Below are 13868 nucleotides of genomic sequence, written 5' to 3'. Positions count from 1 at the left end.
ATGGCCGTAATTTTGCAGCTGTTGTCTTTTTGTGTGGCTCTCGTCTCCACCTTCTTTCTGGTCGTGGCCACCTGGACAGATTGCTGGATGGTGAATGCCGATGACAGCTTAGAGGTGAGCAGAACAAGCATATAAATTTGAGAGACTTAGGGCGCACCTTACACGGTGTGCAGACGAACATGTTTGTGGAGTCCTAGAAGCTACAATGTACAATAGGATGTGGTGATGACAACCTGGCTTAGATGCCTTGAAAAGGGGATTGGATAGATTGATGGCAGAAAAGTCCATCACGGGTTACAAGACATGATGACTGGATGCAACCTCTGGGTTTTAGAAGTAGCCTATCTCTGAATGCCAGGTGCAAGCGAGTGGCACCAGGATGCAGGTCTCTTGTTGTCATGTCTGCTCCCCCAGCATCTTGCAAACTTGGCCTTTCTGAGACTGGACCTCAAGTGTCTCCTCGTCTTCACATCTCCCTTTTTCTACAGGTCAGCCACAAGTGCAGGGGGCTCTGGAGGGAGTGCGTCACCAACATACAAGACGGCATCAAGACTTGTGATCAGTACGATTCCATTTTGGCTGAACACCCCTGTAAGCCAACGAAGGAGAGCCTTGTCCAGAGCCCTTTTTGGAGGGTGCTTTTCTTAACCATTGTGTGTGGTTGCCAGTTTGCCCGAAATGACCCTACTTCCTCCAGTGTTATTCTGCTTTCTCAGCTGGATGGGCAGCAAACCTCTCGGCAAAAACCTCAGATCATTTTTGGCCTCGTTCATTTACTACTCTGCAGCTCATAGTGGTTTCAGGGGGCTGATTTTAAGTTCAGCAACTGATGAGGAGCTCAAGGGTTAGTCTAAACCCCTTCCCCCTGTGTCACTACACTGATCCACATCACATCATTTTTCTAAGTCTACAGGGTCCATAAAATGTGAATTAGAAATGAACAGCTCCAATATGTTTGAGGGCTGTATACAAGGCTGGCCCAAGTCTTCTTCACACCTGAAGTGGCAGAACAATGCTGCCCCCCCCTTATCCGATGGTGCATCAGCCTCTGCTTCTCCCTCTCTCCAATGCTCTAGCTCAGCACTCCACATTTCCTCTTCCTCTCTGTCCCCCCCATCTCTCTTTTCTTACCCAGAAATTGAAAGAGAAGGAAGAGCAGTGGAGGCAAGCAAGCAGGGGGACAGAGATTGCCCCCCCCCCACACTAATCTGCTTCCTGAGGCAACTTTTTCAGTTGGCCTCATGGATGGGCCGGCCCTCTGTTATTTAAGCAAGGGAGGCTTTTGGGATTCAGTTTGGGACCTGCTTCTTGCATGCAGTCTGTCTCTGTTCTCTCCCCGCAGTGAAGATTGTGGTGACACGGGCACTGCTTATCACCGCTGACCTCCTCTCGGGCTTTGCACTGGGCTGGCTTTTGTTGGGCCTCGAGTGCATCAAGTTTCTCAAGGACAAGCCACAGACCAAGCTGAAGATGTGCTACTTGTCTGGATTAGTGCTTGGAGTTGGAAGTAAGGCATGCACCACTGTGGGAATCCGGCTTTAATATAGAATGTAGAAAGCTGCCTTCTGAATCAGGCCATTCCAGGCTGCAGCTCAGTGTGACTTGCACTGACTGTCAGCAGCTCCCAGGGGTTTCAGATAGAGAAGAGTCTTTTCTTAATCCTACCTGGAGGTGCTGCCAGGGTTTGAACCCCGAACCTTCTGCAGGCAAAGGTGCTGCTCTACTGAGCTATGGCAGCCAATCTTCTGCCTTTTCCCTCCAGGTGTCCTTGGATTGGTGGGTTCCGTGTGGTATGCTGTTGACGTCTACATGGAGAGAGCCACCCTTGCATGGCACAGTGTCTTCTTGGGCATTCACTATGACTTTGGCTGGTCCTGCTGGCTAGGAATGGCAGGCTCCACGGGCTGCTTTGTGGCCTCCATTGTGTTGACTTGCTGCCGCTACACCTTCACAGGTCAGTCAAGGTGATGCAAGAGAAACAGTTTCCATTCTTTAGCTTTTCATCTCAGCGTCTCATCTTAGGAGCACAGAGAGGTGTACGTGGTCACTCCACGTTTTATCTCAACAGTCCTGTGAAGCAGGTCATGGGGGTGGTGTGTCCTAGCTGGGATCTAAATAAACTCATCCCATGGCAGGATAGTCTAGCTCAGCGGTTCCCAAACCTTCAGGTTTCACAACCCACCTTGTCACCCATGGTGGGTTGCAGGCCCGCTACCAGGCTGCACGGCATTATGAGGTGCAAAACAGAAGTCGCTGCTGGGTAGCTCTGATGTGCAACTCACTTCATCGGTCGTGTCATGCTCCAGAATGAGATGCACTCCCAAACTGTGGGACATGACCCAATTTTTGCTTGGCCAATGAAGTGGATTGCACCCCAGTGCAACCCAGAAGCAACTTCCTTGTCATGCGCCATAATGCCTGCTTGCTTCCATGCAGTCTGTGCCTTTGTGATGGCCAAAAATCAGGGTGCGATCTGCAGTTTGAGAAATGCTGGTCTTAGTTGGTGGGTACCTGGATGCAAGGGAGGGGCATTGTAAGCCCTTGACTGGTGGTTAAAAGTTGCCACAATTCTGGTTGTTGCTGGAGCAACAGCAGACCCTGTGATGCTTTTGCAAGAGGGGGTTCTGTTGTGGGATGGAATTCTGGCCTCCCACACCTTGCAGAATGTCAAGGTCTGTTTTACGAGTTGGGAGAGAAGACCCCCCTCCCTGACAGCTCTGGTGAGGCACCTACAAAGATAAGGTGGAGAAGGATGTCTGAGGAGCCTCCCTTGCGTCTTCAGATTCAGGTGTTAGGGTGGATCACCAGGCCCCCAGAAAGGCAATGCATGGACACTCAATCCAGGACATCTTCAAACCCTTCCAGTCTTTGCAAAAAAGTCCCATTTCAGTACCTTGTTTCCCACTCCCTCCCTTTTTTACTCTATCCATTGTCATGTTCTGGATTGCATCCACCCTATATTTCTATTGGACAAGGGGGGAGCGAGGGGGCGTCTACATTTGCCAAGGAAAGAAGTGAGAGGTTTTGTTTTTCCCCCTTGGCAAATGTCCAATATGGGGGACAACTGGGGCCATAGTAGAATGAATGCCCACTTCACAGTTGTGATCTGGAGAGATCTCCAATCCAGCTGCTATTTAACATTTGAAAAGAAAAAAACACTAAGGGCACAATCTTAACCCCTTATGTCAGTGCTTTCCAGCACTGGCATAGAGGTGCCAATGGGACGTGTGCTGAATCCTGCAGTTGGGTGTTACTCACGGAGGCATCCTCAAAGTAAGTGAATGCTTGTTAACTCAGAGCTGCATTGCCCTTATGTCAGTGCTATCTATCTATCTATCTATCTATCTATCTATCTATCTATCTATCTATCTATCTATCTATCTATCTATCTATCTATCTGTCTGTCTGTCTGTCTGTCTGTCTGTCTGTCTGTCTGTCTGTCTGTCTGTCTGTCTGTCTGAGTGCTGGAACTGACATAAGGGGTTAGGATTGCGCCCTAACAAAAAATGTGCTTAATAGTAATGTATGGTTTAGTTCATAACTATGATGTCATGTTCAGATCATGAATGGAAATCTGCAAAGGGCAGTATAGGTTGGGCAAGACTAGGTCATGGAATCAGTACCATGGACAGCTTCAAGAGACCGTGTTGCACCTGGAAGAGTCAGAGGCAGGCCCTAAAAACCTCTGCAGAGATCATCCCTTCTGGAATCTTTATCTCTGCCTAGAGAGTTGAAGCTTAAAGGGAAAGTCTTCAGTTTTGTTCTCAGGTGCCCTTTCCCACCTGCCACATGGGGTTAGCACCAAACTCCTTTGCAGGGCTGATGTTCAGGACTGCCTCAAAATCAGGTCTGCCAAAGTGTTCTAAATGCTCTCGCAGGCTACCCGCATTCAGTCTTTGCCCGTGTTCATTTTTCTGTCTGAAGCAGGTGCGGCACCCTCCAGAAGACCCCAGCGCCCACGGTTCCACTCGCGGACAGTCGCTTGCAAGATGTATGCCGTTGCTTCTCGAGTGTGATGCAGAAGCAGGAGGCCCTAATGGTGACATCTGCCGTTTGGAAACCTCTCATTGATTCAAACAAAAGCTCCTCCTCTTGGCCACATCCTGCCTTGCTCACTGCCCATGCTGATGTACAAGCACTAACAAGTGCAAGGTTCCTGGCATGGGCAGGGCTTGTTCTTCATGATGTCCTGGGGCTTTCTTCCTTGTACAATTAGCACATGTGAGTGTGCCAGTCAGACCTCATCTAGAGTCCAGTATCCAATTCTGGGGGTACAATTTAAGAAGGATGCATCCAAACTGCAGCAGGTGCAGAGAAGGGCAATAAAGACGGTCAGGGGTCTTGAAAACAAGTCTGATGAGGATATGCTGAGGGAACTCCGGTATGTTTCGCCTGGAGAAGAGAGGCTGAATGGGAACATGATAGCACTGTTCATATACTCAAAGGGATGTCACATGGAAGAGGGCAAAGGTCTGTTCTTGCTCCAGAAAGCAGAATGAGATCTAATGGGGTTACACTGCAGGCAGAAAGATTTTGGTTGGATATTGGGAAGGAACGCTTATCAGTAAGAGCAGTTCAACCGAGGAACTGATTACCTGAGCTCAGTGACAATACCACTGCATCCACAGTTTGTTGTCCAGTTACATTGGGATGCAAATGACTGGGGTGCAAAAAAAAAATAAAAAAATATATATATATATCTAGGGACAAATATCTAGGGATACCAAGGACCATGATGCATTTGACCAGGACACAATCATCCAGGTCACAAATATTCTAGTACCCACAAACTCATCTCATTCCATGGGGGAAAATCAATGTCAAATGGGTTGAGTAGTCTCATCGCTTACCCCCTTGGGTGTTCCTGCTGCCTGAGTACTGTGAATGGAGGACACTTTAACAATGGGACTGACCAATGATGGAAATGATTGGCTCTCCCTTGCTGGAGGTCTTCAAGCAGAAGCTCAACAAACATCTTTTGGAGATGCTCTAGAGAGAATTTTTCTGCTTCTAGCAGGGGGTTGGACTAGATGACTTTGAATGACCCTTCTCCGTCTATAATTCTATGAATTGGGACCATAGTTAAAAAAAAAAAAATCTCAATATACCCTAACCCTGCCATTCCCTCACTCAGGACCATGTAAAAAACCCCATATGTATAATTTGTACAGGGAAGAAAGCTTTTCATTAAGTGCTATTTATACAGAAAATATAGGTATGAATGGAGGTTGGGTTTTTTTAATGGCTATTCTTTTTTTTTTAATGAATACTGCTCCATAACAGTACTTCATCCTGTGGCACACAGGTGTTTAAAATGACCACGGCAAAGAGACGGCTTGCACTGTAGAGCTCCAAATTTAGAAAGTGTTTTATGTTCTTTAATTGTGCAAATGAATTCCAGTGAGGACAAAATGGCGAAAATGACAAGGTTGAAAATAAAATCAAAATGAAGCACACTTGCGTGGCCCTTCTCCAGGCATCCAGTCAGTGAGCGATGACAAGTGACACAATGCCGTCAGGCCCCAGAGCTTTCCTGTTTCATAGGGATCTTTCCTGTTTCATAGGGAATGCCAAAGTCTTCCATCTTTTTGCTCTCACCAGTGGGTGAAATGTTGATCTCCACCTTCACAGATACGTGCCCTGCCCTTTGGTGTGAGGGGGGCTCTGTAGGGAATCCAGCTCTTTCCTAGGGGTCTGGGTGTTGAAGCCATTTGTGGCAATCAACAACAGCCCTGCGGAGGAGGCACAAGCCGTGCCTGCTGCAGCCATCCAGTAGGAGTAACCGAGTTCATAAGTCACGCCTGGGATGCCGAAGCTGACCTGAAAGAGAACTGAGCGGGTGAGCAGCTTAGGACAAATTACAATAAACAACCGTGATGGGAGAGGCTTTCTATGGAACTTTTGAGCAGAACAGCAGTCAATGGATTTTAAGGTCATGAAGTGGTGAGTAAAATATTAATTGGTCTAAAATATTAATTGGTCCTCTTTGTCTACTCAGCAGGAGTGATAGACTGAAGCTCCCTTCCTCAAGTCCTAGGAGTGTGTGTGTGTTTTGTTCTTAAACCCAAAGAATTTTGAGAAAAGAAATGTACTTACAGTATATATTGTGCGGTCTTGCCTTGAAATATAGGCTTACAGGGCTTGCTGGGGCTTGCTGGACTAAGATGAGGCGTAAGATTTTGGAATCTGGCTAAGGCCATTTATGGATATATGGCCAGGCAGAAGCTCCTCTCACCCTGCTGGCCTCCAGAACACTGAGATTTCAGTTGTGGCAGCAGACGACCCACTTGCCACACCAGTGCGGAGTCGCCAAATTTGGGCAAATCAGGCAAATTGACTTAAGGCCAGTCTTGAACAGGATACAGAGATTTGGCTGCCTTGTGTGCTCTCAAAGGCATCTGGTGGGCTAGTGTGCAATACAGGCAGCTGGACTAGATGGGCCCTTGGCCTACTCCAGCAGGGCTCTTCTGATCGAATGTTTTTTGCAGGTGGGAGTACTGCACAGATCCTCACAGTTCCTTAATCTTTTTAGCTTTGAACTATGTTTAAAAAAATAGCCACCTTTTAAAGATTAAACTTACCTCCAGCTTATATTTCTGCACCGTGTCAATGCCATACCAGAGAACAGCAATAGCTCCAGACAGTCCTGTGAAAGAAAGGATATTATTTCAACAACAACATTCTCCCTAAGGGGTTCAGTCTGCTTCATGGGACCCCAGTGGTTTTTCCAGAAACCTGGCAATGATGGCATATATCATGATCAGACTTTCAGGAATGAGGATCTCCAAGCTGTGTGGCTTCCCTGGGCTTCAAGTTGAGTGGTTAAAGGAAACAGTGGTCCCAAATATGGTTCCTCCCTGCCTATGCCTCTTAAAAGTCACACAACAAGCAGAAAATTATATGAATCAGATGTTTGGCATCTCTAGCCCATTACTAGAACTCAGTAGAATTCAGATTGGTAGCAGCTCCCTATGGGGGTCTTCCTACTCTAGTTGCCCAAGACTCCTTAGCAGAAGTTGGCAGGAATTTTGTAAGACGGCAGAGGCTCTAGGAGCAGGGCTTTGGCACTTCCTTCCTTCCTTGTGCAGCACAGCAGCTCCAGGGTCATGGAATTACCAGCCTAATCTACGTGGTACCAGAGCACCCTCCATATTATGGTCAGAACTGGTACTACAACTTCTGATTTGGTGGCTTGAAGGATCAATACAGGCCCAATATAACAGTTGCTATGGGCTTCGTAACCCCTCTCTGAGAGGCAACACAGGCTCACCTTGTTGACCTGATCTCCAGGCCACCCTTGACTACATCCGCTACCTCTGGCTGACTTTGATCGTTGCCTGTTCGAACCAAATCTCCCTTGCCCACTGTGCCAGCAATTGAACCTCTCAAAGAACCAGTTCCTGCAACAGCCAGAACTTCACACTCCCCTGAGCCTACCTATCGGTTCCAGCACCAGGCTGGGAGAATGTGATGAAGCAAGTGAAGAAGTGCAAGCTTGCAGGCCAGAGGGCTGCCTCTTTAAATAGCTCTGCTTTCTAGGCGGGGAGGCAGAGCATGGGAGGAGCTATTTCTCCCTCTGCCCCTCAAGGGGCACTTGGAGCTCTCAAAGGTCCTGAAGTTTTGCCTTGCAGCTTCCTGATTGGCTCCTGTGTCTTTAAGAGATATCACTGTTAACCCTGGCATCACAGTGATGTCAATTCCTGATTGATGATGTCAGTTTCGGCCATGGCATAACTTAATGACATCACTTCTGGTGGGTCCCGACAGATTGTCATTCTAAAAAGTGGGTCCCAGTGCTAAGATGTTTGAGAACCACTACTTTAACACCTTGCTGTGATATCAAACTGTAGACTCTGACAGTCAGATTGAATGGCACTCTTTGTGTTGCATAGGTTCTTTGTGTTGTGTTATCAGAAGAGGGAGCTGCAGAAGTGCAATGCTTGAACACCATCAATGTAGCTGGTGCAGAGTGCCCTGGTTGTGGGTGTAGATTTGCACTTGTCTTTGTCTGTTAGCTCTCGCAGATGAGATCAAGGCAAGGTAGGGTCAAATGCAGACTAGGATCAGGAGAGCCAGGGCAGAAAGGGTAATCAGGAACAGGATGTGGTCAGTAACCAAAGATGCTAAGGCAGGCTACATTGTTGCTCTGACAAAATTGCTGAAATTAACACCTGAAGCATGTGCTTTCCAGAACCAGAACCAGAACCAGCCAGGCCTCTTCCTCAGGTCACCTTGGCAGAAGAGGTGTAATACCAGCTCTGGCCATTATAGGAGGGGGTGCTGCAGTACAGCAGAGATTGGCTCAAGGACAGCCTTTCCCAAAGTATGGGTTGTGACCTACTGGTAAGTCAAGAGCCCATGTGAGATAGATTGTAGACTGGGCCTCAGAACAACCCACAGAAGACTCTGAAAGCAACTTCCAGTTTTTGGAGACAATTTCTGTTTTTCTTCAATCAGAAGTGGTTTCAGAGGCTTCTGAGGGCCATTCCGAGGACTGCAAAGGCCAGTAGTGTGGATTGTTGGCCTGGTGCAACCCAGAAGAAGCCTCCCTGGCACCATCAGGAGTGTTGCGATCCACCAAAGAGAACAAGGTGGATCATGGCGCCATTAAGATTGGGAAACTCTGCTCTAGGAGATACCCCAGAGGCAGAAAGGACAAGTTGCCTGGACTGTGTTGTCAGGGTCTTTAGCTTGAGATCCCTGGGACCTTACCAGAACAGACTGCAGGACAATTCAGTTTTCACAGCATGCAAGGGCTTTCATGGCTGAAAAACAGGTCATGATCAACAAATGCCAAATCATGTCTGAGAAGCAATTCAGTGGAGACCTCACACAGCAGCCCTCAGAGTGACAACTGGAGGGTTGCAAAAACCCCTGTTGTCTTCTGTGAAATGGTAGAGGATGTTTGAGAAAGAAATAGATATATTTCTAAGTTATAAAGCTGGATGTGCTCTGTTTGTTCAATTCCTGAAGCGCCCCAGGCTCTGCTTACCTCCCAGGAAGAAAAGGCTTCCAGCAGCAAGAGAGAACTTGTATTTCTGGGGGATGCGGTCATGGACAAGGTTGGTACATTTCATCCCTGCGATGAAGGGAGCCAGGGCAGTGAGGGTCAGGAAGCCAGAGAGGATCACCAGGACTCGAGTGACCACAAGAACAGCTGGCGGAAGGAGAGGGGAAGTGGCATTTTAGGAGGATCAATGCTGTGGGTCTAGAAGGCAGTTCTCAATATCAGAATCACATTTCTATCTGGGGCTGCCTTCTAAGAGTGAGACCATGTTCCTCATCTAGTTTGGTATTGTAGACACTGACTGGCAGCAGACTCTAGGGGGTATCAGGCAGGCATCTTTCCTATTGAACTGGGGGTAGTTTCCTAGTGAACTGAGGATCATTCTGTATTTGGAGTCGTTTGGACACAAAAGATGGGTGGGCGGGCCCGGGCCCAGCCCCAGCCCGTGACATACCTTACGGAGGCTCTTGATCAATGTTTTTGAAATGAGAGCCAGCATTGTACATGCAGTGGTTCTGGAGTTGGACTGAGACCTGGAAGAGCCAGGCCAGGTCAATCCCCGCTCAGCCATGAAACTTCCTGGGTGATCTTGGGACAGTCACTATCTCTCTGCCTAACCCTACCTCACAAGAGTTGTTGTGAGGACAAATGGATGGGAAGAACTATGTACATCACCCTGAGATCTTTGGAGGGAGAGCAGTATAAAAATGTGGTAAATAAATAAATGCAGGAGCCTGTCCTGAACATCCTCAGGGTGACTCCCTCATAGCTATTTATACCCCACTAACAGTACAATCCTATCTTGCACTGGAACAGGCAGGCCAGGAGGCTTACACAGTATGCAGCAAGAGATAGGGTGCTAAAGTGGCTCAGCCAGAGGTAAGGGGAAACTCTTCCCCTTACCCCCGGGTAAGCCACTGCAACCCCTATGGGTCTCCTTGGACTTGTGCACCTCCTGAAGTTCCACAAGTCCGAGGAGAGCAGAGTAGCTTGCAGCCACTCCGCACTGCTTGGGAACAGGGATTGGGATCCAGCATATCAGCTCCCCACCCACCTGCCCCTGGGACCACCCTTCCCCGCCTCCCCCTGCCCTGGAACTCCTCCCACCTGCCTCCTCCCTGCCTCCTCCCCGCCCACCCGAGAGCCTTGCGTCGGCTGAGCTCATCTGATGCAAGGCTTGCTGTGCAAGCCACCTTGGAGGCTGGATGCAACCTCTGTGCTCCAGCGCCCCTCTGCGCGCTGGCGTGACTTGCTCCTGAGGAGGCGCAAATGTGCTTTACGGAACATTTGCGACCCTCCTAGGCTGGCACAAAGGACTTGCGCCAGTCTAACGCGTGGTTAGCATTGTGCCCTAAGACTACACACACACACACACACACAAATCAATTTTAGATTATTTTGTTAGTGATTTCTTCTCCTGCCCCTTCTACTTCTTTAAAAGATGAAGCTCACTTCATCCGAGAGACTCTTGCAGCATTTTGCAGTCGTTTAAAAGCAAATGCATATAAATGAAAAGAAATTGAATTTTAAAACATCCAGATAGATAGAAAAGCTATATTAGAGACGAGCCTATGCATGTTGACTCAGCAGTAAGTCTCATTGCCTTTCAAAGTTCTCACCAGGCCCGCAAGCCTGCCACGATCCGTTGGGATCGTATATCTTACCAGGGTGTTCACTGAGATAAGAAATCGGAATATCGCATGTCCAGAGATCAGCCACATTATCGAAAACACACTCGCTCCACAGTCCCCGGCACCGGTTACTTAACCCCACGGACGACAGGGGATCCTTTGCATCTTGCTAAAGGAGGAAAGAGATGTTTAAACTTATCTTTTATTTTGTAACTATTACCGTCAGACCAACATAGCACTTTGTCTTCCAAAGTGCTGATTCCAGTAAACGCTCAAAAGGCTGCTGCTTCCTAAGGGAAGGAAAATGTAAGCTTGTTGGGCAAAGTCTTCTGTTTTCTCCAACCACAAGACATGGTCCTGACCTTTTCAAGAAGCACTGCAAATGCCACAGGTACCTACTGCCCTGGCTATTTTTCTCAGGGCTTAGTGTTCCCTCCGTAACCAGGTCTCTGTTTCTACAACAGTACAACAAAAATCAATAGTATTTTTATGCTGGGGGGAGGGGGCTTTTGCAGCAAAAGAGGGGGTGTAAGGGCTTGTAAGAAGGGACAAGAAAATTGCACTGATTTGAAGATTTATTAACTAGTGTATATTTTAATTTAGTGACACGAAGGCCGCAATCCTAACCCAACTTTCCAGCACTGACATAAGGGCAATGCAGCTCCGAGGTAAGGGAACAAACATGCCCTTACCTTGAGGAGGCCTCCATGACTGCCCCCCAACTGCAGGATGCAGCACGTGCCCCACTGCCACAGCTGTGTCAGTGCTGGAAAATTGGTTAAGATTGTGCCCTAAATTAACTATTTAGGGATGATAGGGGGGTAATTTTCAGCAAAGTAGTCATATCTGCCCATAGAAGCCAATACACGTCATCCCAATCCAGTAGCTGTTCCCCATAGGAAAGAACTGTTGGAACCTATGCTTGTCTACTTGGGAGTAAAGTTTATGCAGTATAGTGGCTAAAAGACTGAGCTGTGAATCAGGACTTTTCTACTTCCAATGTCACCTTCACACTTGATCTCACTGGCAGCCTCAGTCTTCCGCATCTGCAAAATGGGGATAAAAGATACTTACCTTTCAGAGCTGTAACATATGGGAAGCTGTTCACACAGTCAGATGGTTTCATTATTGCCCTGCTGGGTACAGCGAGATGAAGAACCTGATCCTCCAAACCGTGTTTGCTCAGAAGCAGGGAGTCAAATGTCAAAACGTGTGGGTTCAGAGTTTGGGGAGAGTCATTGGGATTGTTTAACACCCTGCTTTGGTTCCTCATCGCATACTAGCTGTAAAAAAGTGCTTTGGTCACTGGTTCAAAAGCTATGCTGCCTTGGAATATGGAGGCTCCATTTTGCTGCCTTGGCTCATGGAGACCAGAAGACCCATCCTCTTGGAGCTTCTTTCAGTCTATTTTCAAGCTATCTAGGGCAGTGACCATTCTTATATTGCCTTATACCTTCCTGTTGCTCAAAGACACCTTTTCTTCCATCTGCCCTGAATCTTCTGCCCATCCTGAGGCATCAAGAGGGTTCGTGTCACCAAGTTGCAAGAGCTTATTGTGTCACCCCCATGATGGACCTCCTCCCATACCAGACCATACAGAATAAATTACAATATCATAATGCAGTCTTATATTACACTATCATAATGCAGCCTTAATGCAGTGTCATCACTAAGGTTGGTATCACACCCATTAACTTACAGTATAGGTCACCCAACAAATCAGTCACCAATAAAAAAAAATCAGTGGCCAACTTGATTACACAATCGAAGAAGAAATCTCAGAGACAAGGAAATGAGAGTTGACTCATATAAATATCTTATTGGTTCCCTGCTGTATCATAACAACACCTCATTGGAACTATCAGACTCATTGGTCAGTTTCAACTTAAGGAAAACAACTCTTTTTGTTACATAAGTCAGTTGTATTTTCCTTCTCTGGTTATTTGGCCATAACTTTTGATAGAATACAGATATTTAAACATGGTTTGTTTCGTTGCATTCTGCATTACCCATTGAGATATATTGTCCACACTGACTGGCAGCAGCCCTAGAAGGTTTTAGACAGGGGTCTCTCTCCCAGACCTACCTGGAGATGCTGGCAGCATGAAAACCAAGGGCTCTACCACTGAACTACAGACACTTTTCTAAAGAAAGTGCCCTGATGTCCCCCTTGTACTTTCTCCAGCTCTACAATATCCTTTGTTCATACCTACCCTCCAACAGTCTGATCCGGCAGACAGAAGGAGAAGCACAAGAGACAGGCTTCCCAGTGCCATCGCTGATATATCCGCCACTACTGCTGCTGCTGTGGTCTTCATTTTGCTGTCACCAGGGACTTTTGCTTCACAAAAATCCTTTCCTTGCAGCTTGTAGACCAAAAGGCACATCTCCTTCTGAACTTCTGGTGAGAACTTCTAAAGCATGTTCCCCCTTGTGGAAGCAGGGGGGAAAAAAACCTTTTAAAAAAAAAAAGATTGCAGAATTCAGCTTGTCTTCTCCACACTGGTGAGACTCTCAGTAATGCTTTTGGAAAGCTGAAAGGGAGGATAAAACAACAGGCGACATTTGCAAAGATCTCTCTCCAAATCATACGTTGATCCCTTAGAAGGAATCTCTATTCAAAGTAGGGCAATGCCTTAATTATGACCAAGGCCGGCCCCTTCTTAAGGCCAACTGAAATAGTTGCATCAGGTGGCAAATTGATGCGGAGTGCCTGCCTCTGTCCACCTTCTTACCTCCACTGCTTTTCCTTTTCCTTCCACTCCCTGGATTGAAAGGGAAGGGGGGGGGCAGAGAGGAAGTGTGGAGGGGATGGGAGTGCTAAGCTAGATGCGAGCATTGGACAGAGTGGGAGCAGCAGAGGCTGGCACAAAATCGGGTAAGGGAGGGCAGCATTTGGCATTCTGTCTCAGGTATAAGAGGATCTTGGATTGGCCCTGATTATAACCAATCAGATGGGAACTGGGGGTCAAACAGCAAGCTTTCAAAGCCTATTGCATAACCCCTCTTTCCTTATACTGTATATTAGTGGTTCTCACACATTTAGTACCGGAACCCACTTTTTATGTCAGAATCTGTCAGGAACCGCCAGAAGTGATGTCATGACTGGAAGTGATGTCATCAAGCAGGAACATTTTTAACAATCCTAGACTGCAATCCTTCCCACACTTACCCAGGAGTAAGTCCCATTTACTGTCATTGTTAAAATAATACACATAGTACCTTGTTAA

General features: G+C 47.3%; 2 protein-coding genes across 2 annotated transcripts; one reads left to right on the top strand and one right to left on the bottom strand.

The window, feature by feature from the left end:
• Positions 1-4016, top strand: LOC136660513 (claudin-16-like). Its single transcript, XM_066637729.1, has 5 exons — positions 1-114; positions 489-591; positions 1343-1507; positions 1763-1954; positions 3925-4016. The coding sequence occupies exons 1-5, from the start codon at positions 1-3 to the stop codon at positions 4014-4016; spliced, it is 666 nt and encodes a 221-aa protein (XP_066493826.1).
• A 1609-nt stretch (positions 4017-5625) lies between these two features.
• LOC136660316 (claudin-16-like) lies at positions 5626-12956 on the bottom strand. The gene is made up of 5 exons (XM_066637444.1): positions 12852-12956; positions 10672-10807; positions 8993-9157; positions 6582-6646; positions 5626-5820 (listed from the first exon to the last, which is right to left on the bottom strand). Exons 1-5 carry the CDS (start codon positions 12954-12956, stop codon positions 5626-5628), a joined length of 666 nt encoding a protein of 221 aa, XP_066493541.1.
• Between the last annotated feature and the right edge of the window lie 912 nt (positions 12957-13868).

Source organism: Tiliqua scincoides, chromosome 9 (genome assembly GCF_035046505.1).
Source record: "Tiliqua scincoides isolate rTilSci1 chromosome 9, rTilSci1.hap2, whole genome shotgun sequence".
Classification (NCBI taxonomy): Eukaryota; Metazoa; Chordata; class Lepidosauria; order Squamata; family Scincidae; genus Tiliqua; species Tiliqua scincoides.
The sequence above is the reverse complement of the archived record's forward strand: the minus strand, read 5'-3'. Positions and strand labels throughout refer to the sequence as shown.